Below are 17077 nucleotides of genomic sequence, written 5' to 3'. Positions count from 1 at the left end.
GTGTTGATAAACTGCAGTTCTTCAGTGTTTTGAACTTAAAGTTGGCATTGACCAACACACTGTAATAATAGAGACGCTGTGTGGCCTGTGGTTTCTACAGTACTTCATATTCTGTCTCATTTTCACTCCAAATCAACTGCTTTTCTGTAAAAGTATAGCATATCACCATATTTCCTGCTATGTGTTAATACATTTTATGGCATTCCTCTCTAATTTGCAAACCATTTTACATATAGAGATGAGATGGAACATCCTCGTAGCATTTACCTGGCTGGTTGAAGTAGTCCTATTGAATCCTATTGAACTGTTTTTGGAATTGGAGTATATTTTGAATGTTGCATGTACTTATGGATGCTCAGCAGGACAACATCCCTATTGCAACTGCATAATGACAGATCCATAACGGCAACTTACAGCCTCAGTAATGTTTTCAACTCTGAAAACTGCATGGAGAAAGAAATAATTTTAATGATGCCAGTTGTGTCAGTCAGCCTGTTTGCAAACACTCTTGCTGGTACTGGTAACGTGCTGCCATAATGCCGTTCTGAAACCTCTTTATGTACTCAATATTTTGCACCATATTTTATTGGTTTGAGGAAATTGTGATATTTATTTGCCATAAATAAATGTCCAAATAATAATAATAATAAATTTGGTTTCTTATGCTTTCATTTTTTAGGGGAGCAGAACGTTTAACAGGTTCCAAAAAGCAACGGTTGTCACCATAACACCTCGTGCATGTATAGGAGTGGAAAATGGTTTCCAAGGTACAAGGTGAGTGCTCCTTAAAAAAACCCCACCCCAAACGTTTGTGTAGCTTTGATTGTGCTCATGGAAGCAGGTATGTAATCGCATGTGCACTGTCATATGTGATACACATGAATATATATACATACACACATGGCAAAGTGAATACACACACCTGTGTTGGTGACGGCGCAGTGGATAAGACTATGCCTTTGTTGTGAGAGACCTGGTTTCAACTCCCCACTGTAACCGTCCACCATTGTGTCCCTGAGCAAGACACTTAACCCCTAGTTGCTCCAGAGGTGTGCGACCTCTGACATGTATAGCAATTGTAAGTCGCTTTGGATAAAAGTGCTAAATGAATAAACGTAAACACACTTACTTTACAACTACTAAAAATACTTCATTTTCCTTCATATGCTTGAGTAGATTGATTAATTATCTCTGGTTGATTTTAAGTGAGCCAGAAATTCTGGTGTTAGAACAGCGTTTCAATAGAAATGCTGTAGATTATTACTTCTAACAATGAACACACACCAGATGGCTTCATTCTGATCTGAAACAGACTTGAGGCAAACCCACCCAAACCCTATATTATTTTCAAAAATAAAAATCCGAAAAAACATGAGAACAATTAGACCGGATTCAAAAAGAGAGAGAACACACACGTTTGTTCTTCTATCCCTGTGGGGTCATCTCATTGACATAATGCATTCTCTAGCCCCTTACCCTAGCCTTAACCATCACAAATACATGCCTAACCTCAACCCTTATCCTACCCCTAACCTTAACTCAATTATAACCTGAACCCTAAAACCAAGTCTTTACCCTCAAAAGCAGTCTCTACTTTTGGGGAGCTAAATTTTTGTCCTCACGGTGACACGAGTCTCCATCAGTGAGTGTGCATTGAGGTTAGTCCCCACTGGCATATTAAAACATGAAACACAAACACTGGCAGCAGCATTATGTGCTGTCAATTAACAAGCAGCCACGGTCAAAAAGAATAGCAATGCATGTCACTTCACAGCCTCGCTTCAACAAAAACATTTTTCTCTTGTGATGATTATAAACGGATCATGTGATCGACTTTTCACTGTGTGTATTTTTGTCCTCTCAACTATAAAAAGTCAGAGAGCAAAGTAAACAGTCTGCTGTGATTATGATTAAGATTTCCTGAGAGAAATTCCAACCATAACAATACTTATTATCACAAGCACTCGTCTGATTAGAGAGACGGTCATGTAAAAACAGAAAGAAAATATGAAAGAAAAATCAAATATTATTCAGTTCATCAAAGGGCATGGAGTCCAACCAAGGACATGGTCAGGACTGAAATGGCCAGGACGAAGGATTTTCTTTCAGCCCAGCCAAAACATCTAGCGTTTATAACAACCAAGCGGCGTGCCTTATATGATGGGTACTCCCCTGGCGATGACAAGGTCTGGCCCTCGGGAAAGAAGTGTCAAGTTTTGGAGAGACAGCCTTTGAGTGAGTTTATGGTTTGAGTTAAAACGTCACGCAATGTTGATTGAAAAAGGCAACAAAAATGTCCTCCACAGGATGCCAAGCGGTCTTGTCAGTGAGACTTGATATGTTTCTAAAAACAGCAAATCTGAATATCTGCTGCCACAAGAACGATAAAGCCACATTTGTTCATTCATTTGTTTCCAGATATTGCTTACTTGGATGCTATGAGTTTACATTGAGTCAGAGCCTGACTTATCTATATTTTGACTAGCTAATGAAAATCTAGTTTATTCAGTCCTCAGTGTTTGTGACAGGGAAACTGGGGAATTCTTCATAAAACCTTGAGAGGATTTGGGAAGATGAAATGTGTGTGTCTGTGGTCTGTACATGTACGGTATGTGGTATGTGTGTGTGTTCTAGAGGGGAGACTGTCTGCTCTGTTGTTTACTGTTGGTGGTACCACAGATGTGTTGTTTGTATAAGAAAGGTATATTCCTTCTCAAGTGGCCAAAGAGATGGTGATTTAAGAACAAACCACAAACAAATGGGACTGTTATGGAGAAGAACTGTCTAGTGTTTGGGCAGACTTTGCTGTCGTGGGTGTTTTTATAGGTTCTTTGTGAAATTTTAGACCTCTAGTAGCACTATCCATAAAATATGTTTTGATGAGTAAAGCCCTTTGCAGACAAAGTCTGTATTTTTCGTCCAAAACTGTCACACGTTTAAAAGAAGCGAGGGAGGAAATGAGAGAGGAGCGATAGACAAAAAAGCAGAAGCATCAGGAGCTGCGGCAGATGAGGTGTCCACAAAATCATTCTCACTGCTTGACGACTCCATTGTGTCTCACATTGTGAATAGCAATCGCATTGGACACAGTGTGCTGGGTCACTGTGCGTAGCAATTTAAATCGGGTGACAGATTTAAAAACTGCAAACGAAAAATATGGATTTGGTGTGCAAAGGCCTTAACACTGAATGTTAACATAACTTTTGTTAAAAGAATAACAGTAAAGTTATCTCCAAAAAAGATTAACATTTCAAAAAAGAAAGAAAAGAAGCAGGTAGAGGAATCAGTTGCTAATAAATACTAGGTGTGCACGCTGGCAGTCAATTATTATTTGGCTGATGATGTCACAGGCCTGTGATGTCACCATTTGAACAAGTTATTTTGAAGTGTCTAAGGGCTGTGATGATGTATTAAAAATAATAAATATGATATTCAGTCTGTAACTTTTCTAAATCTTTGCCTGAATCGGGTTTGGATTCACTGCTGGATGTGGATGAAGATGAAAACATCTCACAACAAAAACAACCAGGTTTCAATTGTTAGTTTAAATGATTAGACCCCTAGTGATTTGGTAGGTTGAATGAACAGTAGCATCTCCGCACAGCCACAAAGTCTACCAACCTGACTACGCTGTGATACTTTATACCAACAAACCAAGAATATAATCTTTATCCTACTATCTAAGATGACCAGAATGTTTATTCATGCTATTCATGACCCATCTGATGGAGTCAACCTTTGTCCAACTGAATGACAATGATCAAAATGATCTTAGGTGCTTTTACAGAACCTGGCCAACATCAATAGTGGATGCTTGTAAAGTCAGAAACGTTGTAAATTCTTATTTTGGTGTGCTAAAAATGGTATCAGTAGTATTTTTGTCCTGCAAACATTAATATGTTGCATTTGTTTTTCCCAACATATAAATAACGTCAGAGAAACAGTGTGTATGACACCGTGGGGAAGTTATCACCACACTTAGATACACAGCAGTGGAGCTGTAAGTAACAATAGACAGCATACAGCTAATCTCTAGGCTCACTATAGAGTCTTTCCTCACACCAAACCAGATACATAGGAAAGTCTAATGTTCACTTGATGACTTAGCTAAACAAAACATGTTTATACTTCCTGTTGCTAGGCCTTACCTTGAATGCACTTCTCTACTGCTTTTCCAGCTCTGAGGTGCCTTTATTAACGTTAATCATCCCTCCCTTTAACTAAATTGGGGGACTGTTAATCTAAGTGTATTTTAATGGAACACTTCAGAAGCAACTCCCCCAATTACATCAACTCTTTCCAGCATGATCCCCATTAAAAACAACCTTTCATTTAGGGCGGGGGAACCCACAGACAGAGAGAGAAACAGAGAGAATTAAGGGAGCCTTGGCTAATCAGTTTCACCTGCCAAAGTGCAAGCATGTACCACAGACTGCCATTTATACGTCGATTTTACGTCGGACACATGGCTCTGTTTATAAAACATTAAGCTACAATTTTATGTTATGGGTACTTATCCGTAGTTTGGGGGGAAATCTGGGGCCCTCCCTGGTTGTGCGTTACTAAATGGCCCTGGTGATGTCACAGAGGTTAAGCTCACTCAGCTTCAGTTTGAATGAATCTCCCCCATAATTCTAATTCACACAAACAACCGCCAAGAATCACTTTGGAAGCTGGGAGCGAAACATCTGCCCACATTTGAGAATCAAAACAAGAGTGGGACACAGCCGAGCTTTGAATGGGCTGATACCATGCAGATTCGGATGTGTGAGCCTCTGTAGGATGTGTTTGTAATTGTGCTGGAAAAATTATCATATTGGCCAGTGATGGGCAAAGATACATCAAAATAAGATACCTAATACCCTAATTTTATATCATAAAAACTCCAAATAAACTACCGTATTTTTGTATTTCAAAAATACAAAAAATACTTTTCCAAGGTACCATAAAATCACTTTGCAAACCTTTTTCAGCCTCTTTGATCTATCCCTTCACTAGTCAGTTTCACGTGGGCAGTGAGGGGTAAAGTAATAACTAATGGAGCATATCTGTAATAGTTAGTATAATTTTTATGGATTTTCACACCAAACCAACAAAAACTCTTGGCAAGTTGCCACTTCTCTTATTCTTTAAAGATCAGTTATACAAGTTCAGTATGACAGATTGCACTTTCTTTGTTGGAGGGAAACTTATGAATGGAGTAGCCGCACACACACACACACACACACACACACACACACACACAGATAACTGTACCTGGGTCCTAGCTCATCCTCACACCTCCAGGTGAATTCTCCGAAGCTCTCGTAGCGCTGGTTGTAATGGTAGAGCACACGGTGGAGCGTGGGAGCACCCAGGTCCATCAGAGTATTGTAGGCTGTCTGCTGCTCCTTCCCACTGGTGTAACCATTGAACAGGTTATAAATCTTATCGGCTATTTCTGGAATAGCAAACAGAAACATAAGTCAACAACGCTCAGCAACACTAGATGACTTCACATAGTATGAAATGACAGTGTATGAAATGACATCATTACCCAGTCATAAGGGACAACAGTAATCTGCAAACAGCTTACTTACAGCACATGGGAGTTTGCCTTGAAGGCTTTCTGCCAGAAAGCTCTTTTGCCAGAAATCCTAACCAAGAAGTCTTGGTGCCTAAACCTAACCAACGTACAACTGTTTAGACACCCGAAGTATTTTAGTCAGGTTCAGGAAAGGATCATGGTTTGGGTTCAAATAATAATTCAGCATTGACTTTTGGTTTCACATAGCACACGAATAGCAGTCTCCTGGGTCTGACCCATCCATCCACTCTAACCTGCTCCCTATTTGGACATTGTTGCTCCTTATACTACATTGCCAAACTTCCTAAAGCTGTTCTGGCAGAAAGACTGGCTTGAAGGCTATCTTCTATTATGTACTTAGTTATATTTACCAAAGTGGTTGGTTTGTGCTATTTGATACCAAATGATCCTCAGTGTAAGACAAAAGAAAAAGATCTAATGTAATGATATTTCAGCTGTCTCTGGACTACTACTACTACTACTACTACTACTACTACTACTTTGCTGCTGTTTTGGAGACACTAAGGGCTGCATTAAATTTTTCTGTTGATTAACCAATCAATTAATCGACTAACTGAGTCGACTAGAGACACTGTTTGATGTGGGTTTGATATGCTACCTTCTATGGTGGGAGAACCATTCCCTCCGATAATTTCTCCACACCAGAGTCTCTTAAGAAAAATAGGGTAAAGCTATGAAAATGTGATGCTCTCTCCTTTTACTTTTTCTACTGCAGGGACACTTTGCATTTTAGATGAATAAGACAGATGTCATTTTACATGCATTTCTTGATATCAATAGCATTTTAAAATGAATAAATCATCAACATATCCCTCTAGTGCCAAAGTGGCTGGAGATTTTCTTCAAATAGGAAATTGTTAGAAACTTATCCATTGGTTAACAATGCCAAAAAGGTTGGTTTAAAACAGAGCCATACAGTGGAAGTATTGTATTTCACACCATTCATGTATTTCCAGACACTGAAATCAACAGCGTAAGCCAGTAGTATCACACTTCACTGGCAAGAGCACTTTTGCAATGGCCTAGACAAATCAGCTACAGGATGTGCAATAACATCTTTCCTATAAATCTCTCTCTGGTACAGAGAGTGGCAAAATATTTCTTTTGAGAATTTTTGAGAATAAGGAATAACACACTTTTATTGTCAATATAGCTGGGAGGGTTTCTTTAATACAACATATCTGACTTACTATATAAATTTAATCCAATAAACAAACCCATGTTAAATCACACAAAGCCTGAACATGAACAAAGCACAAGTTTTGGATGTTAAAATTTTTTTGCATCACAATCACCTCAAGCATTTCCAGAGTGTCTGAACATGAAAGTCATCGCTGTGAGCCACCTGTGATTAGTGCTGAAAGATGATTCACCTTTCTGACTTCCAGTCTGTGTCTCTTTCCTCACCTTGTGCTTTGACGTCATCCACAGTTGGACACGGAGTTTTGATGGTGACCTCACTTGGGCTAGAACGGCGCCCTGTGTTGTCTACTGCCCACAGCCGGAACCTTCACACATAAACACACACACGCACATTAAAATGTTAAGAAAATCTGTTGCTGATTGTGAGTGATATAATAATAATTTTCTTTGTCTAAAACCTTATCCAGTCCTTTATATTTCCAGCAATGGAGTTCGATGATTCGCCTTTACCAACATCAGCAGCAGCAGCAAACATCTTGCAGCTGTTCTATTTCATGCAGCTGTTAATTCCATTAAAAGACTTCCTTTGATGAGATGAGATGAAAGCCTGCATTATCAATGCAGGACTTTTCACTAATGCCAGGCTGACAATGAGCACTTCATACAGAGCTATTAACCTGTCATATCACTGAATGAATATCTCCACCTAGTGAGCAAAATATAAACTACATCCACCTGCACCGCCAAGGGTTTAGACAAACAGTAGCAGATGGTAGAGACCTGAAGAAAAGATATAGACAGAGTTTAATTCAAATAAAAAGGTTAGTGGACTACAGATATTATTATTATTATTATATTTCCAACATGTCTTTAAAGGCTTGATATTTATGGAGTAATAAAGCATTTAATAAATGATTAACTAATTGTACAATATAAGACAAAAATAATTTTGTTTACAAATGAATGTATTAATCTATGCATAAATAGACAAAATAGTTAATTATTTGATATTTAATAGCAATAAAAAGAGGAATTATAAAATAATTTACGAATGAAATATGAATCCATCAATAAATAGTTCAAATTAAAAAGTGATTTACAAAACAACAGCACAGTCAGTAAGTACAGCATTTAAAAGTACATCAATGAATTCATAAATAAATAATGGAATTTAAAAATCTATTTGACAATGCTGTTTAAAAACAGAAATAATTAACTGAATTCACAAATTAAATTAAGATTTAAATTAAGAAAACAGATTTTAATCAGACACTTGAAAGGGCAATTTCTTTTGCCACTTGCATTTCCCTGCTTTTCCTTTTCCTATTAGCAATATAATAAAACAAGGTTAAACAATGGAAATTAGCCATGAAATGTAACCAGCTCTTTGATTGGTTAGAGAGTCACACCCGCCTCATACCTTAGCTATCTTTTCCAATACTGTTTAATTGCCAAGAAGACAATTTTAGGAACGCAAGTGTATGAGTGAGTGGTTTTAATATTCTTGTCTTTTTCTCTTTTTGTTTAAATGGGCTCACTAAGACAAATACCAGTCAATCATGTTGATATGGCAATGAAGTATTGAATGTTGAATCTATGTGATTGTGCCAGGGCATGTTGCCTTGGCTTTCACTCTCTTAAAATGTCCAACACTAATATATCAGGAATTTTAAAGGACAATGCCAGTGAAATGGAGTGCCGATCCTCAGAGAGCGTTGCACCGGTGGAGACACCTTCAACTTAAACACAGTCTGCCTGCAGGTCTCTCTCTGGGGACGTTTCCAGTGCAGGCTTTGCTCTCAGGGCAATGTCAGACAAGCATGCTGGCTTGAACACTGCAAATTTCAACCAGATGCATTAAGACATCTTGGTACTTTTGGCATACTGCATTTGACGTCCTATGAACTGGGACATAAATATTTTTCTGGCATGCTAAATAGTATGGTTGTGTGGGTACTGAAACGCACCCCTGGATACAGCTTGGCTTCCACATTTTCCGGATAATTTAAATCAATCACAATGACCGTTGTTATGAGGCATAGTGTAGAAAAAAAAACAACAACCAAGAATGCCTTAAATTACATCCTTGGCGGATGTGAAAAAAGAAATCGTGACAAACGAGCTGCCCTGAGAGCACAGCCTGCACCGGAAGCGTCCCCACTGAGAGACCTGCAGGCAGATTGTCTTAAAGGGTGTCTCCACCGGTGCAACACTCTCTGAGGATCGGTGCTCCATTTCACTGGCAATATCTCGTAAAATTCTTATTTAGCAGTGTTGAACATTTTAAGGGAAGAAAAATCAAGGCAACATGCCCTGGCACAAACACTTATGTTCTTAAGAGGGTCTTCTTGGCGCCTAAACAATGTTGGAAAAGCTAGCTAGGGTATGAGGCGGGTTTTACCAGCATCAGACTTAATGTGTCACAGCTAAGCAAATCGAATAGCTAACAGGGAAAGTAAAAGGAATGGCGAAATGGAAATGACGTACCTTTTAAATGCCTAATTACGATCGGAATTTATTTATTTCAAATATTTCTCTTTTTAAACTGCACCAATCTCAAGCTTTGTGTGCGCTCTGTCTGTAGACAAAACATAATGATTGTGCAGCGCCCTGAAGGGAGAGACGAGGACATGGTTCAGAGAGATGAATGAGCTGCCAGACAGGATAGAGACAGCAGGAGCCCTGCTGATGCTGGGATTAAAAGGGCATGTGTAGCTGCTCACTCAGCCCACATATATCAAAATAGTTTGAAGAGGCTCCGCCCTTGGGCCTCTTGCTCTCTTTTCTTCTCTTTTGTTTTGCTCTTTTCCGCCCTCCAGATCTTTTTCCTCACTATCTCCTCTTTTTCTTTCTCAACCCCAAACTTTGCCTCTGGTTCTTTCTCAACACCTTACTCTGTCCCTTTTCCACTCTACAAAGTGTGTGTGGCTTCCCTCCTGGCAGTCTGTCAGTGAGATAAGTGTCAGCATGTGTAAGATAGCATCGGAGCATCCGGTCTGTATCTGTCTGTGCTCGGAGAAAGAACTACATCTTGGCTACTGCATCACATTGTTAAACTTATTTACTCGGGCATACACATACCCAGACACAAAACTATTTAAATCTATCATGGAATAAAATCCAGTTTATTGTCTTTTTATCTAATGGCAAATAAAATGTATGTACGTTTACTCGAAAAATTTACTCAAATGATCCTGATTCAAATTCTACCTAGTAACACTTAATCCTAGAACACAAACTTCCCTTAGCTGTAACCTTTAATCTGAATGAACCTTGGTCAGTAAAATTCTCACACCCAGATTTAGTCAATGGTTACAGTACATTATGAAAGAACTTAACTCCTAACTCTATCTTTCCCTAAGGTTAATAAAGGTTCTGTAGACTGTAGCCTCAAATGTTTAATATTTTATAAGTTTAGAAAAGTTGTTTACTTCCAACACCTACTGCACAGTAAAGAGTAAAGTCTGCTAAGTGCTTACACTGTACGGACCGTTCTGGCTTTTGACAATTGTCAGGTGTTGCATTAATCATCTGTGCCATTCTATGTGCCGAAACACTATATGTGGAAGCTAACCGCTTACTAAACTAAAAAGTACTGTTTCTATTTCTTCATGTTAAATACACCAGTAAACGTAACACTTTGGAGGCTTATTTTGTGCTACTTTCGCCAGACTAAACACATTAAAAAGGGACAGAAATCAGTTTGTGTGTTGCTAGCTAGAGCTTCTGTTGAAATATCTGTTGGTACATCCTCTTTATGGCAAAGTATACAAGAAATTAGCACACTTGATGCAATTTGTGCAACATAAGATGTCAATCAAACTGTGACTTTGAAATGCCACTTAAACTTAACAAAGAGAAAACCAAATGTTTGTCCAAAGATCATTTTTTTTATGTGTTCTCTATCGTCTTTCAGGAGCTGTCTCACCGCAGTCACAATTACTCTAATCTTTTCCAGCTGTGACTTGCTCCTCCATTTCCCTAATGCAATGCATTGTGGGACAATAGTCTACATCAGTAGCACATTCAAAAATCATGTGTTTTTAGTAAAGTTACTGAGCGTTCGAGCATACTTAATTTTGTCACTTTTTTATAGAGAACACTACATACTCAAAACCTGCTTGAAAGTAGTAAATAAAATAGAAATAGAACACAGTTTCCAAATGCCAATCCAGCCGTCACATAGAATAGAAAAGGTAGAAATTTGCTTTACCTTGAATCTAAAACACATCTGACAAAACACAAGCTTCTATTAAAACTAATTTGGTAAGGGGTAATATCCAATGATGTGTCCATAATCAGGATTTAGATTAGATTGGATTAGAGTATGGTCTACACCTGCTCTATATAACAAGTGCAATGAGAAAACATTTACTACGAATTGGCACTATATAAATAAAATTGAATTGAACTGAATTGAATCAATGGGGCTGGGGAAGCCATTAATTCCTGATGGAAATGGACATGGACATGGTCCATTATCTGGAATTAATGGACAGCCTGAAGCCAATCGGAAGTGAGTATTCGCCCAGGCCATGGTATAAATCAAGTTGTTTAGTTTACATGTTCATGAGAAAAAAGGACAGTAACTTACATGTATGTGGTGTCAGGCTCCAGGCAGCGAATGATCATGCTGATGGAGGAGGAAAGGAGGTTGGGGATGTCACCTAACATCACACATGGAGACCTGGCCCCAGACAAGATGTCATCCACAAAGCTCAAAAGGGTTTCTGTGGCAGAGAGAAAGACATTCTGGTTGAGAAGACATAATTCACTTAAGGATTTCAGTCCAAAGTTCATGGACATTTTGAGAAAATGGGTTGTCAATATTTTTGTCATACAATGATTTCTTGCGTGGTATTTTCATGATTTTCCATTGAGAGTAACTTTGCTTGGGAGGAACAGTGGTGCAGTGGTTAGCACTGTCGCCTCACAGCAAGAAGGTCGCGGGGATCAAACCCCAGTTGCCCTGGCCTTTCTGTGTGGAGTTTGCATGTTCTCCCCATGTCTGCGGGCGTGGGTTCTCTCCGGGTGCTCCGGCTTCTTCCCACCGTCCAAAGACATGCGGACTAGGTTAATTGGTGACACTAAATTGTCCTTAGGTGTGAGTGGTTGTTTGTCTCTATGTGGCCCTGCGATGGATTGGCGACCTGTCCAGGGTGTACCCCGCCTTTCGCCCGATGTCAGCTGGGATTGGCTCCAGCCCCCCGTGACGCTGTATGCAGGATAAGCGGTTGACGATGGATGGATGGAGTATTATTACCAATGGGAATGACATTTTGAGCCCTTTATAGACCCTTTTCGTGAGTCCGCATTTCTGCTGACTTTGGCTGAAGGAATTGCCCACAGTTCATAGCGGTATGACGTGAAACACTGGGGTTACCAGGGGAAGCCTGGAAGCGAGAGAAATATCACGCCAAATCCACGTTGTAAGAGAAGAAGAAAACAGTAAATAAACAAGCATCAACACCTACGCTGATGTTAAAATTGTTAACTTAAGATGCTGCATAGAACACATGAAGTCAAAGGAATGCAATAACCTTATTACATACTTAGTTTATTCAACTATTTATTGTAGTTTTTGCTTAATGATGCTGTTTTGACCAACAATAATGCATTGATTATTGACAAATGTAGACTGACATTTACCTCTCCTCCACTCTGTAGGGCGAGAGCCTGCAGGACTTTAAATCTGGCAAAAACATAAAATAAAAAGTGTGCAATGTGTTTCAGCGTTGTCAAGGTGATGAAGAGTCAAAGGGCTGTCCTGTTCCTGTTTACAGCATTTTGAGCCCTCCCAGCCTCTTAAACTCAATCACTTTCCAGGTGACGTCAGTAAAGTCTGTGAGGGTTCAGGGCTCAGGGTTTAGGGGGGACATTGGGATTGGGCCGTACTGACCTACAATCATCCTTACATTTGAAAAATGTTGGAAACTTCAGATCAGTGCTGTTCAATGAGCTCATTCTCATTTGTGAACAATATTTGAGAAAGATAGGTCTTTATGTACATAGAGAAAGTCTTAGATCTTTGAATTCAGCTCATGATGAATGGGGGCAAAAACAAAAGTGTTGCGTTTATAAGTTTGTTCAGTGTCTTTCCAAAGTCAGTTCTCCAGTGAGGTTTTAAACACTGTTTCCTTTCTATATGCCTCCTTACATGCTAGACAGATATTCCAACCAGCAATTAATATGCTAAGTGGTGCAAAGCCTCACAGTGTCACTTTTCATTTATATCTCCAGCACTGTTTATATCTTTCAGTCGTGAGTCAGTCTCTGCGCTGGATAAACACCTCTCTCTGACAGCTGCTACACACCTTTTTTCCTCCTCAAGCTCGCTCTCCATGACTCCATGGCACTTGGCCTACTGTTTACCAGCTGGTGACACAGGCCAGGGTCGACAGGGAAGACATAGGTGACCACCTCAGAGCACACATACAGTACACATATTTACACACTCATGCGGGCACAGACACAGAGGGAACTCTCTCGTGGAGGCAAGGCACAGGTGACCACCGTGAGGCATCCATCACTTCACACACACATATTGAATAAATACACACAGACAGGCACTGCTTGTGTGGCGGAGGGTCACAGATGACCACCTCAGAGCCCTCATCTCTTTCCACACCTTTGCGCGCACACACACACAGACTTGGCTTTTCCAGGCAGAGGGTTTTTCCGCTCACAGTGAAACACACACCTCGGTGGCCAAATGCCCTTTTGACGTATGCAGTGCCAGCTGGGAAAACATAGCTAGCTACATGTGTCACCACCAGCCTGGGCAGCAGGAAAGAATCCCTGAAGATGAGGTGGGGGTCCGGGGTTTGCTTTTTTCTCATGGGAGAGGCTCAGGTGAATACAGGTGTTGTCTGATTTTGGGTGTAGTGATGTGTTGGTAGGTGGTTATAACCCTTCAACTTAAGTAAAACTGATAAAAAAACAAAACATTTCATGTAATGGTCCTGCATTCATAATAAAATTTTAGGTAATGGTACGTAAGTATTAACAGTTAACAGTTACATATTATAACTGTACATTATTATACAGTTGCTTAAGTCAGCCCAAAGATGACCACCATGTCAACTCAAGTTCCAATGAATCTGTTAGATTCAAAGCAATGTAAACGCTTTTCAAGCTGGAGTACTGTCACCAAGACACTTGCTCGACTGCACAATACTCTCAGCTTTACCATGTCAACTGAAGACGACCACTGTCATGGCTGGCATATCTACAAGAAAGGTTTAACGGCAAAAGACCCAACACAAGCTGAGAATACAGTGATCAACTGTGTGCAGCATGAGTTGTACACTGATGAATACAAGTGTTCAGAATCCAAGAAAGATCTTCCAACCAAAAGCCCCCTTTGAAAACATCACCCCATCGTTGATCAAGACGGTTTACTGAGAGTGGGAGGCGTATGACTCAGTCAGACCTTCATCAAGAAGGAAATGAAATGAACCCTCTCCTTGCTTGTGGATAGTAGGTGCCAAGAAGTGTATCGGTAGCATCATACATAAATGGGGTGTCCCCATTCTCCTACGTAGGGCTGGACGTCTTTGAGCCTTGGGAGGTTACTGCATGTATAGTAAGGTATGAGCAGTGCTATTTACTTGCATGTCAAAGAGAGCCGTCCACACATAGGTCGTAGAGTCTATGAGCACCTCCAGTTTTATCAATGCTCTCTGCAGATTCTTTTCAATCTGAGGTCTTGTCAAGCACTTGAGGTCAGACTGTGGGACCAACTTTGTGGGGCGCATCTAGAGAGCTTCACACATGGGTGCTATGTGGGAACACATGATTAGGACAGCAAGACGCATCTTGGATTCTACGTTCATGCAATTTATAAAGTCAAATCTTACCCATGAGATCTTGATTACTTTCATGTCAGAGGTGGTTGCTATTATCAATGCAAGACCTCTGGTTCCCCCTGATCCAGAAACCCCCCTCACCTGCTCCACTTCTTACTCAGAAGATCGGTGCTCCTTCTCTGCCTCCTGTAGACCTCACCAAAAGAGACCTATTCAAGCGCCAGTGGAAAACTGTGCAGTTTACGGCAGAGGCCATCTGGGCAAGATGGCGTAAGGAATTCTTTAATACACTCCAGACTCGGCAGAAATGGCTCCACAGGACAGAACCTCAAGGACGGTGACAATGTCCTAATGAAGGATTGTCCAGACAAGAAGGAACGAATGGCCGATGGGAATCATCACAAAAGCACTTCTTAGTAAAGGAAGGTAGAAGTTAAGGTTGTCCGGCAACAGGCAGTGAAGACCCTCTTCAGACCTACCTCAGAAGTTGTTCTCCTCACCTCCCCAAAAGATAAGGATATGTGATTGTAAATAATGGCGTCTCTTTAAAAAGACACAAGGCGTGGAGTGTGTTGTAACCATAGACTGTGTTGTAACTGCACGGACTATTATACTCACTCTGGTGGTACATGCAGGCTGCAGATTTTGAACTTAATGTTAAATCCACAGAAGAAGTTAGACAGGAAGTGATACAGGTTTGTAATTAAAAACAGGCCTTTTTTTTTGTCACAAAAAGTTTTAATTGCTAATTTGCCCGCTTTGATTGCAAGTCAAAAAGTTTTCCTTGTGAGTCAGAAAGTTTTGCAAGTTAATAAGTTTTGCAAGTCGAAAAGTTTTGCAAAAATTGTCAAAATAAGAGATTCTATTGGTGGGTTTGACTGCCCAATCATGGGTTTGTATCAACTGCATGGCCATGGCCACAATCCACTCGCTCTGACAGCTCTGACCAGCACTTAGCTCTACTGGAGACGGAGTTGTACCGGCTAGATGGAGGTAAGTTGACGTTACGTCGCTCATTTCCATTGAAATGCTTTAAAATGTAGTATGGTGATTTAATTATTATTTATATTTACTGTTGGCAAGGCCATGGAGTCTATCGCTGTCTCCTTTTTAGAATGACATGTAGAAGAGTTAGCTAATGTTAGTTGTCTTGGCAGGAAGTGCATTTGTGCACTCAGACATGACTAGCTAGGCTAAGGTTAGCTACTAATGTTTAACACATTGTACATGATATCCAGCAAAACTAGTTTTCTGTGACTGTGGTAATTGAAGTTTATGGTCACACAGCATAAACTTTAATGGACTTTAAATGTGCACATCCAACAAACCTGTGGGCATAGCGCTGAATAAATGGGCTTAGAGTGAAAAAATAGGAATGACCTGCATACTGAGTAATTATGAATCCCACTAGGCAGTATCATTTATTGCAATGTTTCAAACCGAGGTCTTCTCAGGCTAGCACACAGGTATTTTGACGCTTATACAGTGAGGTAAAAAGAACAGTCAGCTGATCTTATGCACCTCTGATTAATAGGTGCTTTCTATGAGCTGATTTCGTTTCTCGTCTCCATTTTTTTCTCACTATACAGTAAAAGCCTCTCAATACCTGTACACCTCTAACTCCTAACCACTAACATGCACTTCCTGTGCTCTTCTTCTTTTCTTCAATTATCTTGTATTGATTGCACTTTTTTGTTAACCTTTACTTCTTTCCCTAGATATTTACCCCATTGATGTGATATGTGCTATTAGCTCTGACGAGTACGTATGTACTGAAACAACTCTGTGAACACTGACTGTACAGGATACAATGCAATGCATACAAACAAGATGTTGCATATGTTAGCATGCACAGACATATGCACACGTTTGTGTTCTTGTATTATTTGTTGTGTCTAGACTCTGTTTATAGTGATTTCTACATCTACTTCAGTCCATATCTTATTACATGTATGGGATGTATTTATTGTATGTATTTTAATGGATGTAAATTTTAAACTGAATACTCTGTAATCTCTGTTTTAATTTTATAAGACTAACCCGGGACAGGGGTTGCAAATTAGTCATGGCTAGAAACCTATATGCATGGCATCTACTTTGTATTCTTTATAAAGCAATGCTCTATGCATTTGGCCCTGTCAAATAAACATTAAATAAATAAATATTGTCAGTTGTAGATCTTGTGCTGTATTTGGTGCTCTGTTGATGCTTGTATGTTGTTCCTCAAATGTAAGTCGCTTTAGATAAAAGCACCAAATGAGTAAATGGAAATGCACTGACACCTCCTAGGGGGCTTCAAAACTATTCATTGTGCAGATAATTCTTTGTTTTTCACAATAGAGACTAACTTCTCAGTGAATTTCACACTTGTCTCTTGCTTCCATTTTATTTTCTGCAAAAAAGAGATGCACAATTTTAACCTATAAATACCATGCTAATACTTTTATTTAATTCAATTAAATTTTATTTATATAACACCAAATTTTTACTACTAATAACTAGTACTTGTGTGATGCCCACTAGAGTGTAATTGCATGTG

General features: G+C 39.7%; 1 protein-coding gene across 1 annotated transcript in view; it reads right to left on the bottom strand.

Annotated features, from left to right (window-relative positions):
• Positions 1-17077, bottom strand: part of astn1 (astrotactin 1) — a 398026-nt gene that overhangs the window by 6771 nt on the left and 374178 nt on the right. The window contains exons 21-23 of the mRNA XM_046052123.1: positions 11325-11460; positions 6995-7095; positions 5257-5440 (exon numbers count right to left, since the gene is read on the bottom strand). Coding sequence (XP_045908079.1) covers positions 5257-5440; positions 6995-7095; positions 11325-11460 — 421 coding nt within the window. The remainder of the gene's footprint in view (positions 1-5256; positions 5441-6994; positions 7096-11324; positions 11461-17077) is intronic.

This window comes from Micropterus dolomieu, linkage group LG06 (assembly GCF_021292245.1).
Source record: "Micropterus dolomieu isolate WLL.071019.BEF.003 ecotype Adirondacks linkage group LG06, ASM2129224v1, whole genome shotgun sequence".
Classification (NCBI taxonomy): Eukaryota; Metazoa; Chordata; class Actinopteri; order Centrarchiformes; family Centrarchidae; genus Micropterus; species Micropterus dolomieu.
The sequence above is the reverse complement of the archived record's forward strand: the minus strand, read 5'-3'. Positions and strand labels throughout refer to the sequence as shown.